General features: G+C 41.7%; 1 protein-coding gene across 1 annotated transcript in view; it reads right to left on the bottom strand.

The window, feature by feature from the left end:
* The window catches only part of SPOCK1 (SPARC (osteonectin), cwcv and kazal like domains proteoglycan 1), a 338,727-nt gene that overhangs the window by 61,136 nt on the left and 259,354 nt on the right, over positions 1-18,237 (bottom strand). The window contains exon 6 of the mRNA XM_076349893.1: positions 6,679-6,793. Within this exon, the coding sequence (XP_076206008.1) occupies positions 6,679-6,793 (115 nt within the window). The remainder of the gene's footprint in view (positions 1-6,678; positions 6,794-18,237) is intronic.

Genomic DNA, 18,237 nt, shown 5'->3' with positions numbered 1-18,237 from the left:
GCTCTTTCTTCTGACCCTGGCAAGAACTCGATTTTGCTGCCTGAGTCTTGAAGCTACTTGCTTTTGCTTCTGACAAGCGTGGGTGATGGTAATAGCCATCCATGAAGAACAAAGGTATCTGTTCTTGCCTGCTTCTCCCTTTCTTTTAATTAAATATTAATTGGGTGCAGCCACTTCACTACTCACAGACAATTTCTAGCAGAAATGAAAAAAGTTAATCTTTCATGCTTTCAGGAAAGGAATAATAAAGACTGATCTCCTTGTATGAAAGCTTGCAGGCAAAATAACTAATAATAATAGTAATAATAATTATTATTATTATTATTTACAGATACTATGTAACTCGTATTTACTTGGGTAAGGTAATTAAATCATGTAACAAATTAAAAGACTGAATTGCAGTATTCATACAGAAAATTTTGGAGCAAAAATATCAGATCCTGCATAGTTTAGAGCTAATATTCCTACTCTTTACTGATGAAGTCCAGAGAAGGAACATGTCAGTGTCGAACACACATCACTGTGTTCCACGTCCTTATATCTGCCCTGCACTGAAAGTTACTCTTTGATTTGAACAAACATAATTTCTCCTCTGTAAAACAGGAAAAACAACCCTCCTAGTGTTAATGAGAAATAGTGAAGCTTTGAAACTCTCAGTAATCTTCACTTTAGAACGTTTTTGTTTTACCATTCCCAGCGTTTGAGACTCAAATAGGTAATTTAAAAATCTACCTGGAAATTCAGTGTCAGAAGTCGTCTTTTTTCAAAGCTAAAGCCACAAAAGGAAAAATTTCCTGGCAAATCAAACCCAGGAACCAATTTCAACTCAACCATGTTCATGACTCATACTTCATCTTCATAAACTTTAAAATGATGTACTCTGCAGTCATGGAAACTTGTGAATAGCAATTTGAAACTGAAATATTTGCTGAAAGTGGATTTCAAAGGAAAGACTTAGTTCCAAGACTTTAAATTCTTTTAGTTGTCAGTCATTCAGGCACAAGCAGCGATACAACTCATTTGGGAAACAAGACTTGTGATTTCTCCAAATGATCTTCATGCACTGAGTGCTCTTTTTATAAAGGAATGCAACATTAGACCTTCTCATCCATCACACCCAATAGGGCTGGTAGGTAAATGCTACAATTCCTATCCTAAACTATACCCTAAACAAGGTACATTCTTGGTGGAGCTTGCCAAGACCTATTCCTGTAACTTCAAAATCTTCTCTTGGTTCCCTTTAGAAATTTAAACAACGCTCAGTATAATCGAATATATTTTCTTCTGCCTATTGACCTTACATTTCCCTTATCAAGATAATAGCAGTTTCTTAGAAGTTGCCTTGGGCATTTCTGCAAGGTCAAAAAGACACAATGCACAGATAGAGATAAACCTACTTTGAATTACTGCATCTGTTCAGGCTCCAGTGGCTCTGCGGCCCTGATGGCAACAAATGAAGACCAGTATGCTGGGAGCATAGCACTCAGCTTCTTAGAAAACACAAAAAGAGGGTACAGTCAGAAAGAGCCCTGACACCCTGTTAAACATTTGCCATCCTGCCTGAGCTACTACACCGCTAGCACGTGTAACAAACAGGAGTCGCACAGGTATGGGGGAAGCCAACAGAACCACATTATTGCAACTACGAATCCACATTTGCCAAGAGATGCCCCGATCGTTGCACAATGTTGTCTTTTTGATAGAACGAACTGCACATTCAAGGGAAAATCTCTTCCCTTGCCAGTAGGTTCTGAAGAACTAAACCCGGTTGTTTCTTGTCTGAAGTCCTTTGTTTATTGAGGGGTTTTAGAAGCTCCAGCCAGCATCAAAATAAGTTAAAGTGGATGAGGACTCTAGTTAATATTGCAGAGCTTTTGGAAAGAGGTACCTGAAAACCACCAGCAGACAGGACTTTGTGTCTTAAGTAACTTCTGTCACTTAGGTGCCACTAAGAGTCAGTTTACAGTCCTTTTCTTTTGTTGAAATTATAGCCTTATTCATTTTATAGTATTAGATAAAAGGGCACATACGCTCTGAAAGGGCAGCTAACCTCAGGGCAGATTACAGCTCAGCCTTTGTCTCTGGGTAGGCGAGTTGAAAATCAGCGGCTATCATGGAAGCATATTGTAAAGCTGGGATACTGCTGTGAATAATGAAGCATATTGAGTGTTTTGATAAACCAAAGGAATCTAAATGGGCCTCAAAAAAAAAAAAAAAGAGAGAGAGAGAGAAAGCATTAGGGCTTGTCTTCTTTTCCAAAATCTTCCATTAGTACCCTCAGAGTCCTGTTTTCTACCTCTCAGACTCTGACTCAACATTCCATTTAAGAAAATGAAGAACACGATCCTGCCATCTCTTCAAAGATTTAACTTTATGGTAGAAAGATTATTTTGTTGTTATTTGCCATTAAAGATAATAATTCTGGTGTAGTTTTCTTTTGCTAGCATTTGTGTTATTTTATTAACATCTCCATAATAAGTTAGCACTATAAAAGGAATTCCAATTTTTAATGTGATTATTAGTCTTGATTTTCATCCTCAAAGCAGAGATGTTTTCGAAGGAGCCCAGGGAAGAGGAAGGAATATGACTCAGACAGTGCAGTCAATTGTTACTTCTGAGCACATACACTTAGATTGCTTTTCTTTGATGCTGCTGCCAATTTTATTCACAAGCGTATTAAAAAAGGTCATGACATTTAGAATTACAGTACTCTGGAAATTAAATGTTCCTTTACATTTTTAATTTCTGAAAGTAATTTATTATGGAATAATATTTTAATATGATTGAATGAATGTGTAAAGATTAATGTAAACTGTCTTCAAATTGGAAGTTCACAACCACATACATTTAACCTTGTTGTATAATAGGCATAAAACAGTTTATGCAGTAGCTCTAGGAGCTGCATTTCCATTTTGCTGGAAGCATTTGCACAATTCTCCTTAGTATTTTTCCACTGACATGTCTGTATGAGGCATGAGGTTTAGCTCTCTATCATATTCTACTTGAGATTATGCTGTATTTGAATGGATTTCACAAACCTGGCAACTAAATAAGGAGCAGAAACAGAGTCCCAACTGTCCACACAATTCTTTTACACAAATTTTTATATGAGAAATCAAACTACTGATTTTTACACCAATTCAGCAATATTAATGATACTATAGTACTATATGAGGAAAATAAAACAAATTTGTGTGAAGACTAGAGAAAACACTAAGGTACCAAGTCACCAAAATGCTAGTCAGAAGCTCCAGACTGAGAGGTCTGGAGATTTGATGAAGGGGACATCACTCGAGTGCTGCCATGACCAGGCTTCAGGGGACCGCCACGTTCTGCCATGTGATTGCCTTGTACATCTCACACATGTCACCTTAAATACTATTCAGGGCTTATTTCTCCAAAGCCAGGTGACACTAACTGTTGAGCAAATAAGGTAAGCTTATGAAAGGCAGTGCTATGGAAATTTGTTGTGGTCAGCAATTAGAATTCATAATTCTCCCATAAACCTGAAGAAAGCTGGCTGGCTTCCAGGCTGTAAAGGGCAGGCACACACAGTACCAAATCCCCCTTCAGATGCTGCTAATTGCACCTGGGTAAAATTTGTACTGGTATTTAGAATTTACTCATGTTTTCTCATGGAAACTTCCGGGAGCTCTTTGTTAAAAGACTGACAAACGCTGAAATATTGAGTTTGAGACTCCATTTCACTCAGGGGGTCAGCTGAAGACAACGTCTGAAGAAAGGAGACCGAGGAGGTAAGTTAAAGGATGTCTTTAACTGGCATGTTCAAAGATCCAGAAGAAAATTTAAGATAAATCAAGTTAGAAAGCCCCTTTGCTATTGATTATTTGAGTCTCAATACCAAATCCTTTTGTGGGCATTTCTCTAATGAAGTCCATGGAGCTTTGCTCCCTAACAGAGTGGTTGGATCCCTAAATTTGTAAACAGGAGGCCAGAAGCTGCTGCTATTTCGCTTGCTGAATGTGCAGGGAAGATCCACAGATTGATTGGTTGCAGGTGAGCAAAGCCAGATTCTAAAAAGAAAAGCCAACTCCTGTGACCAACACTGCGCCGGCAACAGTGGACTTGCTACTGGCTTATTTTTGGAGCTCAAGAGAGTTTAGGAGGGAGGCTGCTTTTTAGCCTGTTGCCCCAAAACATGGTGATACAGAAACTGTTACTAAAAAGCACTGTATAAACTTTAATTCAAATGATGCTATCATTTATGAATCCCATGGGTATACCATCCTTATTTATTTACCCCTGGCGCAGGATCTTTTTGCCCCTGAGGAGCTGGATATTGCTCAGACAGGCACAGGCAAATGCACAGCAGCAGGCACTGCCCGCACCGTGGCTGTGCCCCAAAAACTGCATCAGACCACCAAGGGCCAAATTCTGGCAAACATGAGATTTCAGCACCTAACCCCAGAAAGAAACAGACAGTGATAAAGCAAACTATTATACTGCTATTATTTTTTCACATATACATATATATGCACACACACAATCACTCCCATGCCTGTACAAGTACCTTGCTTATGACACTATAATCAGGCTCACGAGCAGTTTCTTTGCATACACTTGATGCAGGAGATGACTGGTGTCTTTGGTGTTTTGAATGTTTCCATACACACCTGGCAATTATTTCCCTTATTTCCCAGGTGACTGTGCTCCTCCAAGGAGGCAGAGCACTCTCTTCATGCCACACTGAAGATGGCAGAATTGAGGCATTTAATATCCTTGTCACCAGGGCAATGGCAGAAGTACTGTTAGCTCAAGCTTGGCCTCTTGAAAAAGCCTTCAGGAAAGTTGCTCCGCAGATCACCCAATCCATTAAATGAATGCTTTGTTGGCTGGAGTTGAAGTTTTGTGTCCAGCAAAACAAAAGCCTGGGTTTCAGAATACATACATCCTGCCAAATTGCATTTATCAAGATAAGGGTTATTAGAATCTTTTTTCTCTTGTGTGAATGAAATTGTAAGCTTAAAATGTCACTGAAGATTTATTAACCTGATGCTCTCTCTGATAAGGGCAACAAAGAGGGCATATAGGGAGCAGCTTATGAGAAGAAAAGTGTATGTTTGTGCCTGACTACAAGAAACAGAAAATATGAATAAGGCAATTTATCAGCGGGTATATTGTAACCAAAAGAATCAAGCCACATAAATCAATATTACAGTTATATATTGATTTCAGAACCTTGCCATCTAAAATGCTTCATCTAAGTTTGATAGCTATGCAGAAAAATGTCCATGATTTGCAAAAAATGGAATAAACCTGAATTTTCAAAATCTAGGCTGGGGAATCACTTCTTGTTCTAGAAAGCCGATGGAGGCTTCATGTGACAACTGGTGCTGTGCTAGAGACTACAGTGTGTGGACCACCACCAGCAGGATCATCAGTGTGTTCAGCTGAAGCGACAGGGCCTGAACTAACCAAAGGAAGCGTTGTTTATACTTTCGTTTCTGTTTCGGTGTCTGCTACTCTTGGAACGTGTCCATAGTGGGGAGGAGTAAGAGCGAAGAGAGGTTCTCAAATATTTAACAACGGACCATCGCTAAAGCTTCATCTTGTTGGTACTCCATGTGATGCACAAGGCAAATAAACACATTTCACTGCTTAACACGACAGAGCAAACCCTGCGTAAGTCACTGCTTTGGCTTTGTGAGCTACTAATATAGACAGGAGCCCAGCAGCTGTCAGTGAGTTAACCCTCTTAGCACTCCTCCTAAGAGAGAGCAGACAACACTGCACTTAAAAACAGGCTTAGCATTCACTTTGCCACAGATGCTCTCACCAGCACATCTGCACCCACATCAGGAAACCGCAACCACAAGTAACAACTCTTTTCCCTTCCAAAGGGCTTTCCCCATAGCAGGGTGGAACCTCTCAGACAGAACCTGGCTGTGGCACTGGCCCTGCTGCTGGAGTTTTGCTTTTAGTCAGTCTTTTTTTTGCAAGAACTAATTCCCTTTGGATGAGGTCATTCCAAGGCAGCTTGTGCTTACTTCCTTGGAAAAAACCTGGCGGAGTGAATCAGCTCACTGGGATTGCAGACCTAAATAGAGAACCCAGCAGAGAACTGGCAGGGAAAACGGCCATTTGTGCCGAGACTTCAACCTTCAGTTTTATATAACGTTATTTGCAATGAGTTTGTAGTTGAAACAGTTTCATATATAAATACAGATACGTACATATATATATATATATTTATTTGACTTCTAATGATAACATTAATAACAATAAGGATAAAAATGATCATTCAGATCCCATGTAATATGTATGTGTGACTTTAAATGACTTTTTGGTTAACACACAGGCTACTGATTTTTTTTTTTTTACTTACAAAGTAATGAACCACCAAGTAGTATTTTTTTCTTTTCTATCTTCTTTTATGATGATTCAATATTTTCATTCAAAATATTTTCACTCAAAAGTGCGAATCATTAGCCAGAACTCAGTTTTCCTATGAGACTCTATCAAGTGGGTGTTAGTTTTGCAGCCATTAAGATGTGGGAAAGCACTACATGTTTAGAAAAGGATTAGTTGTACCTTAGCTTTTTCTCAGAAAGCGTTACATATAAAATCTGCTAGTTAAGAAATGTCTTTCTTACATTTCTCTGAGAACATAGCAGGAACCAATTAATCTGCTCTAATTCCATTACCAGCTCAACTCACCAGTCTTCTCCACCTTGTGTTTTGAACTTTCAGGTCCTGGAAGGCAGGGGCAGGGCCCTTCGCATTGAGCTGTGATGGTTTTGCCAGAAGTACATGCGTGAAACTCCAACTTGCACTAGAACCATAAAAAAGGCAAGAATACGTTTTGAATTAGGACAAGATATAAAAGCAGCAGCTGTGGATTAAATGAGAAATTGCATTTAGCAGTAATGGCATTGGACAGATTGCAAAACTTCAGTCTCTATTGAAAATGCCATTGTTTTTATTATTATAGATAACAACAATAATAGCTACTCCCTACGCAGAGTTTTGCATGGCACTTCTAAACGTGCCTCGTAAAGCGTTGTTATTATTCCCTGCTTAAATATGTGGAATCTGCAGCACAGAAAGTTGAAACAATTTCTTCCAGGTCACCTAAGAGATCAGTGGCAAAGCTGGGCAGAAAATACAAACCTCCAGAATCCCATGTGTTTCCTATGCTGCATTACCATGTTTTGGGTGTGAAATCATGCCATCTATCACCTGTTACCACTACGGACTTATTAGTTTGGTCTTTTGAGGAGCTGGGAGCTCTCAACTTCCACTGCAAGCAATGGGCTTGGTCTGAATAACATCCATGAAGAGACACCAATCCTCACAATAGTGAGAACTGAAAGAAATCAGCTCATCAGCTGATGAGACTGGTCCTTCAACACGTCAGCTTCTCTCAATAAGGAGGAAATTTTAAATGACTCCTACCAATAACTAAAAATTGCCGTGACAGTTAACAGCACCATCCCTAAAAATACCCATTCATCACAGAAGCAACTCCAGAAATATAACAAAATCGTAAAACTGAAGAGTGAAGATTAAACTATGAGCAGTACAGTATAAGTTCCCTATATCTGCATATTGTTACTTGTTCCTTTCCCTTCCCTAAAACCTCAGCAGATGGGATTTACAGCACCTCTTGACAATCACCACATTCAAACCATTTAGGACAGCAGGACATGTGCAGAGACAACTCAGGAGAATTAATATTGCAAAAGTGTGCTAGTTAAAAAGCCTTGATTTATAATGTACTGACTATTCATAAGCCTTTGCTGTTTACATTACATATATTTTAGTGCTGACTTCCCTCTAAGAGCTTTGTGCCTGTGTAGTTGTCCTCTCTGCAGTTACTGCCCCAAGGGTATTTTCCCCAGGCTCTGCCCAGCAGCCTGGTTGCTGGAGACTGGACTAATGTACTGATAAAATGGAGTAAAAGAAAAGAGTGCACAGAAGCAGGAACAAAAATGTGCGAAGCGTTCTCTTTGGCTTGATACCTAATGAACTGAATTCAATCCCATTTTTTGTCTTCCTGAAGCACTGATTTTACCCGATCAGAATCTGAGGGCTTTTAATGTAAGGGGGAGTTTTGCCCGCAGCGCGGAGGCTGGCGCTCCTCCCTGCAGAGACTGCCTCCTGCCAGGGGAAACTGGAAACGTTGGGCTGTAAAATCCCTTTGATAAGTCTGAGTTTTATTATAGATTAATTCTTTTTCGTTTAAAAGCAGGCCAGCATGCTTACACAGTGTGGCACAACGTGTTTGGAAACGTGCAACTTTTTTGAAGGCCAAAGGACACACGGCGTAAGACCATGGTGTCACCCAACGAGGATGCAGTGGGCAACCGGAGCTCATACAGCAACAGCCACTGACGAAAATCACAGCATCATCTTCTGTTGTTTTGGTGCAGTGGAAGCCAAGAGAACAGAACAGGATGTTGTTACAAGATAAATGCCTCCTGCTTTGAAATTACTGCAAATGTCTTGGCTTTGCCTCTGTTTGTTTTTGTTAAAAGGGCTCATCTTTACCCAGGCTTTAATCTAGCAGCAGGAGACCATTATCCTGTGCCTACATCCCATTCTGTTGACATTATCTCTCAGCCATTCTGAACTTCAATGCACCCTGGTGGTCGCACGCTCTGTGTGATGTTCTGCCCTTCCGATTTAGAAAATGCACGGCCACACACAGACACGTGCAAGCTTAGCTTGCGCTTTACACTAATTTCTTGCAAGACTGAAGGGAATAAAAGTACTTATTTTTCATCTGTTTGCTCCATAAATACACTTGCTTAATCTATGCTGTTTGGACAGAACACAAACACAAGAGAAAGCACATCAGAAGGAGAGGAGAACAGGAGGAAAGAGAACACTCTCTGAGCGCACAGTCCTGAAAGCAACGACTCTTTCTGCAGCGTATTCTGATAGTCAATATGTTATTGAGAACACAGGCATAAATCTTCTTCCTGCAGCTGGAGTTGATAATTTAATCCCTTACAGAACATCAATTAGTTACGTATTTTATTATGCATAATAAATGTAAATTATGTACCTAAGCATTAGCAATTATACTTCAAATACCACCTTTAAGATGGTGAGGCCTATTTCAAGACAGTTGTTATGTGCAGTTAAGAAAGAGCGAGCTTTACACTTGGAAACAGCAAGGCAAGTTTTTCCTCAGCTTTCCTTATGATTGATAAAAATGACAACCAAAAAGCTCAAAATAAACCAAAAAACAAACTGCTTAAAAAGGGCTGTCTCTATCATCTGAGTGTGCAGGGCAAGAAGGAGAGCTAAACTTGAAGATCACAACGGTGCAGTCACACGCGAGTAAATTTACACCTATGATTAACCACCTTATATTCCCACCATACTTGTTTGGGATCTTAGTTTGTATACGTATAGAACTGGGGTGGCAGCTTGGTGTTGGGGGAGGAAGATGAAACAACTCCGTCATTTTAAATATTAAATTAGGATAATACTGATTACTTTTCAACACCTAATCACTGTATGTAACTGTTTTTCCCTTCCCTAAAGAAAAACGTGGCGATATCATACTTTCCACGTGACGGTGTGCTCACAGTAATAACCTACACAAGTAGCTCAACTTTGGATTTAATGACATTGCCTAAGCCAAACTCAGTGATATTCAGAGGCAGAGTGGCCACAGAAGATGAAGTTTTCGGACTACTCTGCCACTGGATCTACAGTCTAGAAGGAGCTGGCTGGCTTTCTCCAGACCATAAACGCTGCATTTCTATTTTTGTGGAGAAAACCCAAATGCCCTCTTTCCTTTTGCCATCCTCATCTCCTTCTCACACGAAAATAAAAAGATACACAGTACAGGACAAAACATATTAAACGAGGGAATGATACAACCTATCAGTCTTTCACACCAAAGGGACATTACAATTTTTGCAGACACGAGCCATGAAGCTCCTTGCAGTGATTCTACACAGGACTCGCTGGGAGCAGTCCCACAGTTTGGGGCTGGTCCCCCTGATTTCAGGGCACCCATCTCACTGGTGGTATGATTGGATACACCTTGAGAGTCTGCTGAGCTTTTCTCCTAGTAGAACTCTCTGGGTCCTGCCAAGCTTCATGTTTCTCTGCTACCTCCCCGGTGTTTGAACTGCATTTGTTTACTATGAACCCCAAGGCCCACATAAACATCTCTAAACTATTTTACTGCAAATGGAAAAGCAGCTCTGTTATTTGTTGCTAAATTTATATAGAGATCAATAAAATATATGAGAGGAGAAACGATTGAACATATTAATGGAAAATTCATAAATTAATTTATTCAACTAAGATGTGGGAAATTATTGCAGAGTGTGTTTCGGCGAAAGTGTTCCCCTGAGAACCCACTACTCATATGATTCCCTCTTTATTGTCAGTGCATCTACAGCAATGTGTTTTGCATAAGCATGCACATTTGAGAGAGAAAGAAAATAGCTACATAAAATTTATTTCCAGCTATTTTATTCTTGTCTGTCAGTCTCCAGCCTGTAGTCCCTGCTAGAGTAGAATCTAGATATTTTTAAATGATGTAATAAAACGGCGTATCTCTGTCTTTATACTGGCTTTCAACTTTTGGCAGCCAGGTTTTGATCTAACCTGCACATAAGTAATATTGTCGATTAAATTACTGTGATCTTTTACACAAGGGTGTGTATTTGACTAATGAATGTCTATGTGGACAGCTTAGTACAGCCTCCAGACCACATTAATGCCTTGAAGAGCTTTGCATCCTGACACAAGGAACTCACGCGTTTGCTTAAAATGCAGCCAAGTAAGGCAGCAGCGGGGTGAGACAGAGGACGGCAGCGCTCAGGCGTGCAGGCAGCTGCTGGCCTTCAGGAGCATGGGTACGGAGCAGCCAGATGAACTGCCTCCCGGCTGGTGTCAAGTGATGCGCACCTCTGTGTCCTTCTGCTGAGCTGAAACTCCCTCTGGCAGCCAGTCGGCTACAGGTGAGGCAGCGGCTTAGGAAGCTACTCCTTCCACCAGCAGATACCCTCAGCCGGTCCCTGCTGAGATCAGCTAATACTCCCCTGCCAGTGGAGGAGAGCAGACAGGAACACCGCAACAATAAATGCTCCCGACAGCAGAGATGGGCTTAGTGCACACTGACAAGAGAACAAGTCTGATGAGGAGCGGCTGAGGGAACTGGGACTGTTCAGTCTGGAGAAAAGGAGGCTGAGGGGAGACCTCATCGCTCTCTACAACTCCCTGAAAGGAGGTTGTAGCGAGGTGGGGGTCGGTCTCTTCTCCCAAGTAACAAGCAATAGGACGAGAGGAAATGGCCTCAAGTTGCGGCAGGGGAGGTTTAGATTGGATGTAAGGAAAAATTTCTTTACTGAAAGAGTGGTGAAACATTGGAACAGGCTGCCCAGGGAAGTGGTTGAGTCCCCATCCCTGGAGGTTTTTAAAAGACGTGTAGATGAGGCGCTGAGGGACATGGTTTAGTGGGCATGGTGGTGTTGGGTTGACGGTTGGACTCGATGATCTTAGAGGTCTTTTCCAACCTCAATGATTCTATGATTCTATGATTCTATGACAATATTTGATGCGTTAACTACACATGCTGGGATGAAGACTGGCAGCTCGCTCAGTAATGACATAGCCATGTATTTCTTCATTGTGATTCTAATTACAATATATAGGGTAAATACTGTCGGATCCTAGCCCTGACAGCACCTGTCACTGGGAATGCAGATGTAACTGAGAATCTGCTGCAGGTGCCCCAGATGCCCGGGACATACTATTTGCCTAACGTTGCTCCTGTTCGTACGGCCACAGAAAGGACAGACAAGTGGAGCACGTCGCACAGGCTCAGCATCCTGGGCGATCTTCCACCCTCAGTAACAGACACCAGGGAAGGGAATGAGGAGAGAGCACACTTTATGCAGGGTTCAGCAGAGGGGAGGCTCTCCGAGACCCTGATTTGGTCTTAATGCATGCAATTTGTAATACGAAATCTATCCTTTAAAGTTTCTTGTAGTTATGCTGACAAAGGAGAAGATGTTAGCTTCCAAACTTTTATTGCTTCTGTCATGAATTGAAATGTGAATTAAAAAGGAGAGAAGCATTTTTTTATTGGTGGGAGTATGTAGGAAATAGCAGACAACATACATGATGAACTACCATGAAGTCTCCTTCTCAAAAGACTGACGATTGGAATAGGAGGCTAAATTTTATAGTATACTAATTAAAATGTATGTTAAAAACCTGAAATATTACATCTTAATAATAGCAGTGGCTCTAAAACTCTGTTGCTGAACAGTGCTCTCGCCTGGAAGACACTGCATCTTCTTTAGCGCCCTGCAGCTTTCTACATTTCCACCGAGAATTATTTCGGTGCAGTGTTTGTTTTATGGTGCATCTTTTGTTCACTCACAATATGTCTCTTCTAAAGTTCAGATACAAATACAAAAGCTCATTATTTTCTACCTTATCTTTTACTGAGTACCTGCCACTGGCAGAAGCTAAAACTTCCTGAAATTACAGCATATATATTTTTTAGTCCCGATTTTCTTTATATCAGTAGTTTTTCTTACCTATCTGTCTAGCAGATAATTAGAATCCATTGGAATTCACCCATTTGAGAGGGGTTGTTTGTTTACACGCTTTAGAGCAGTGCTTGCCAGTGCTTCCTTAGCTAGGACTCTTATCAGTATTTTCTTTATAAGCCTCCAGTTTCCATCAGATGGAAAAAAAAATTACTATATTTGGAACACCCTCAGTCCAAGAGATTTAAAAAAAAAAAAAAAAACAACAAACTTGCCACAATAAAAAAAAGGTTCAGTATCTTTTCTTCAAATCCCAAAAGAAATGTCATATGGTGCACTCCCATTGCATCCTACTGAATATGTACATTATAAAGTTTTAATGGGAATTCTGCAAACTTTTTAGGCTCTGTAAAACCTAAAATCCTGAAAACAACTGCCCAGTTGGGCAGCTGGGAGACAGCAAAGTCAACTGCGTGAATTCATGTTTGTAAAAAGTCAGACGCTAATGCGAAGTCCTGACACGAGTCTCAAATTGTGGGCTATGTGACAGGGTTGCGCGGTCCCTTAGCACCTCTCCTCCCTGCCACGTTCTGCTGCCTCTTTGCTGCTCTGCAAACCAGAGCCTTGCCCACGCCCCGCTGCCCCGGGCTCTGGGGAAGGAGAGGGGCTGCACTGGGACAGGGCGACAGAGCTCCCTGCCTCAGAGTGGGCACTGAAAATACAGACCAAGCTCTGTCCCCAGGACTGACCACTTTGGGTAGGCTTTGTGTTGACGAAAAGCGGCTATTCTACGCCCAGACTAGCATTTTTGCTAGGTGGTATAGTCACCTCATTTCTCTGGGCACGCACTTGCTGTAAGCTCCCAACAGCAGGGCTTCCTGCCCGGCACATGCTCTGCTCCTGGGTGGGACTGGCTCGTGTCATTGCAATAAAAATAAAGGGGAGGCTGGGGAAAAAAAAAAAACCAAACCCGATTTGTTTTCTATTAGAATAGCTACCAGGCGAACATACAGCACTTTACCTTTGCAATAAAAGCTGTACAAAGATATCTTAAAAACTTGGAGTTCTAATTAGGAGCTCTGTTCTCCTTATGAGAATACATAGCCGCTGCTGATATTAATAAGAGTTATGCATGCATCCCAGGGTGGAATAAACTCTAATTAACACAAACAATCTATTGTGTAAACACATACGGAGCCATTTTTAAAATGTGTGCTAGTTGTAGCCTTGAAGCAGATGTTATAGCTGATCGGCTCAGAAATTCCCATTTCTGCAAGAAATTACATAAAGGACTTTACTATATCTCAGGTAAACAACAAATATTTGAGGAAGGCTCTTATTGCACACTTAGCTGACAGGCTACTGGTTCATCGTCTGCCAGAAAGAGAGAACAGCTTCCAGGTGTGGGGTCGAGAAGAAAGCGAGCCAGGTTCCAAGGCACTGATATTAAATAGGCTGAACGGATTTATGCAGCTGAATGCAGTAATACCAAAAGGTCTCACGCAGCCAAGCTCCGAGGACCACAAATTGCTCTACGCTCCACAGCTCTGCCCTCTGCAGTCCTGCAGCTCTAATGATGGAGAGCTGCAGGACCTTGCCCTCAGGGTAAAATTAACCACAGAGCAGAGGGAAAGCATGAGACCCAGGCAATCTTTAAATACCACTCTTTAAGTCAGGAGGTCACATCATTACTACTGCCAACCGCAGGTGCTCCAAGCGCATGGCTCAGGTCCCTAAAATTAAGCTTGTAAATTTTAAGATTTTAAAAATGACACAGTTTTTGGTTTTTTTTTTAATTTTCAGCTGCTTTTTTTTGTTAGGTCTCGGCCATATGCAATCAGTCAGTTACATTTTTTTTGACTCTTACAGCGTAAGTTTAAACACCTCCAGAGCAACTGGAAAGACAGAAGGTTCATCTTCCAGGAAGAGACAATCGGTTCCTGGCCTGTGCTCCAGAAAAGAGGGAGCCGAGTTGCAAGAGGCAGCTATCATGCAATTCAGGATGGCATTAATTGCATATTTTGTGGCCCCACACTATGGTTAGAACTGTGCACACCTCTTGGGGGAAAAAAAAAAAAGGTTTCAACTTCTCAGTAGGAGAAGAGCAGAAGGGGCTCCTTGTTTTCATCAGTTAAAGTCGAAGAGTTGTTTTAGAAAACAAAGAGCCTGACTGTCTATGTGAAGAGAGGCAGTAGGTGGTCAGCTCTGCTCCTAAGAAGAGTTCATGCCTCTTCCTCGCTTTCAAATTCACGCATGAGAGATCCTTAAAAAGAGAGTCTGTGACTGTGGGGTACAAGTGCTACGCGCCACAGCCAGGAGAAGGGGGAGGGAAGGAGCGGGGCAGAGCCGCGGAGGCCGCACGCCCACGGGGCGCTCTCAGGACGGCAGCTGGAAACGCTCCCCAGTGGCGTGGAAACTGGGGGTGACGGCACAGCTAAAGCAACGATTCTGGAACAAAGCATCCGACCACACTGCACCAGGATACGGAGGCAAACTCAGCTCCATTCCTAAGCGTTCTGTCATTAATTTCTTTCTAAAGGACTACGTGGTTGATCTTTCATATTTGTAACTGGTCTCAAAGTAGCCAAAAAGCTTTGCATTTAAGTTTTACCCTGCTGGTTAAAACTACCCAAAGAAGAAATAACTACAGACTTAAAAAGAAAAAAAAAAAAAACAACCAAGAGCCATTTCCCAAGCTGAGTGATGGCTGAAGAGTTAGTAGGGCGACTGCTTGTAGGCGTGTTGAACAATTTCGGTGTTTGAATGGCAGGGCTGCAAACCACGGAAATTATCATGTACTCGTACTACTGCAAACTGCCCTTACGGACAGAGCAAAATCAGCTAATCTGGGGACTTCTGGACAGACCACTGAAGTACAAAATTCTGTTTTAATACAAAACAAATTGCCCTGAGAAATAGCTGGCAATCAGGTCAATGTGAAGCAGGAATTTTTAAAAAAATGCAGTTAATTGCATCAGCTAGATGATATGGCATATAAGGTCGCAGCACTGGATACAGGAGGCGGAGGACATTCAAGGGACCATTTATTAATGCAATATAACAAAAAATGAAAACAAATGGTTGCCATTTTGTGAACAAACGAGAAAATAGTTCTAGACACCAAAATCTACCATGTCATATAGAAATTAAATTTGTTTCTACAAGTAATTTAGATGTCAGTTCTGGAAACACCACATCCAGGCGGGGCAGGGGGACGTATCTCAGTTGGTTTATTATCTTGTAAGAAATTCAGGTGCTTATTGGAGCAGCAGGGGCCCAGCAGGGCTGGAACTTGCCATAGAAGAGTCAATTCATAAGTGGAACCATTTGTGCAATGCTGATTTCAACTTTTCTTTTACTGGCTGAAGAGACCAAGACAAGTTAAAAGGCAAATGAAGACAAAGCACTTCTGTCACTATGAATAGCAGAGTCAAAATAAACACACCCATCCATCCTTCTCCCTGGGATTCAGCACAAAGTCCCAGCCTGTGATAAATTTGCAAACTACCCTGCTCTCCTCTGATTCTGCCTCTGTTAGTTATCACGTAATGGCTGCTACAAGGTAGGCACACACTTGTCTCCTCCCCAGCAGAGTCACATTCTTAGACCGAAATCTGGGCTTCAGCCTGCGGTTTGATTTTGGTGACTCTACAGATCATTTTCGAGTACCAGGGTCATGCCCACCCTCTGAGCTGCGCGAGCTGGTTCCTTGCGCACGAATGCAGGAGCCGAGGTGCCGAGGAGATGACGCAAAGTCACCCATCCCCAAGGGGCAGCTCCGGCTCACAGGCAGCCCAGCCAGAGAGGCAGCTCTGCACCTGAGCCTCCTCCCGCGCGCAGGGCCTCGCTGCCGCAGGTTGGCGCTAACTTGGGGGTCTCTGCAGGATGCTTCACTGTGTGGCATAACCATGCTCTATGCCTGGTAATTACTGCTATGAACTGCCTTTGGAGATGCTAACTCTCTAGTCAGGAATATTTGCAGGATCAGAATCCAAATGCAAATGTAGGCAGCAATGCTGGCTTATTTTAAAAAAAGTAGAAACGTATCTTATAGCCCATATTCTATATTCACATACAAAAGCATTTCCTGTTGCTAAATGTCTACTCCTTTTTCTTCCTGCAGGATTTGCATGATAGCTCACTAATGATCACCATTTTCTAGCTGCACATGGGAGTTTTTGCATTCCAGTACGCTAGTCTGCCACATCCCAAAATGTGGACTTTAAAAATCACTTTCCTACTGCATTTGCTTTCTTATATTTCTATATTATATTGCTTTTGTCTCTATGAAATTATTCTGTATTCTATCTCTTCATAATTATGAGCTGAGAGTTCATAGCTAATAGCATTATTCAAAGTGGAAAGAAGCTACTTAATTTTTTTTTAATAGACCAAAGCCATCTTAGTTTAAAAGTAAAGAAAATCACAGGAAAACAATCAGAGATTTGGAACGATTGATGCTGCTTTAAATGTACTTGCCATGTAATTGAGATGCATTCTCGTTCTGTAGCCATTTACTTATCACATGAGAATGATGATTTGTCATTTTTACTCGCTTCAAATTACTAAAGGCAATTTAATTTCTCTCATGGAGACGACACATCACAGAACGTGAACATAATCAAGAGGTAACTATCTGTGGCTCTATGCACATACAGATACTCTAGTTGCCAGCTAAACAACTGCCTACAGTTGCAGAGGGAAGGCAAGGCAAGACATTCAGATCCCCAAGCACAGGGTTTTCACCTGGGAATGGCATCCTAAACAGCGCAATTTAGCTATGCCACGCACCTGTATCAATCTCGATTTCAGATAAGGCAATGCTCCATCTACTCAGTCATTCTCATATCTGTCTGTCCATACCTGGGCAAGAACCCCAGCATCTCGTAACCACTATAAAGGGTAGGCATTTTCCCTTCAGGCTTTTACGCAATTGGTATGACGGCAATATCTTAGCACCTCAAAAATCTCTCAGCCAATGCTCCTCATCAATTAGTAACTGTGAAGTCATATACCTTCTGTAGGAGAACTGTAGCACGTAAGGAGCCTAAAGCAAGAAATTGGGTATGGGCATTAGGTGAGGGTTCTGTATTTAGTACTGTATTTGCAGCTACATTAGGGTGTCTGATGCATCTGACAGTACGTTATTAGGGACAAGAGTCTGACCACTATAGTTATACAGGCTGAGAACAGTTCAACCCTCTCTCTTATCGATGTATTTTTACAAATGAAAGTTAAAGACAAGTTGCTACTACACCTGCTTCACCTCTTGAAACACTGGTGAATTAGTCTATGAATTTGTTCTCTGCTGCCTATTCCTTCTCTAGCAACCTTGCCACAAATAACAGAGTAACACTTAAACTAGCATATCATGCTCATAAAATTTTTGTGCTTCCCAGGGCCTGTGTTATAAAATTATTGGGGAGAAGGAGGAAGTATCTGGAAACATCTCGGAGCCCACGTGGACAAGGGTCAGGGGAGCTTCCAGGAGAGACTGAAAGAAGAGAACAAGGGTCAGGCTAGGTGCTGTACTCTGGGCTTCTGAGCTCATACATCCTTAGGTAGCAATGATTTCTTAAAACTCACTGTATTTTTGTTTCTAGAATGAGTAAAAAACGGTGGGAGGGGAAAAAAGGGTACAGACACACTGGAAGACCACCCTGGCTTGCTTGCCAACTTGGCGGTGCAGTGAGCAGCTAAAGTGTATGCTTCCTTATTGCCAAACTCAGTAGTTTACCTGTGCTAC

This window comes from Aptenodytes patagonicus, chromosome 12 (assembly GCF_965638725.1).
Source record: "Aptenodytes patagonicus chromosome 12, bAptPat1.pri.cur, whole genome shotgun sequence".
Taxonomy (NCBI): Eukaryota; Metazoa; Chordata; class Aves; order Sphenisciformes; family Spheniscidae; genus Aptenodytes; species Aptenodytes patagonicus.
This window is presented reverse-complemented; position numbering and strand designations above follow the sequence as displayed.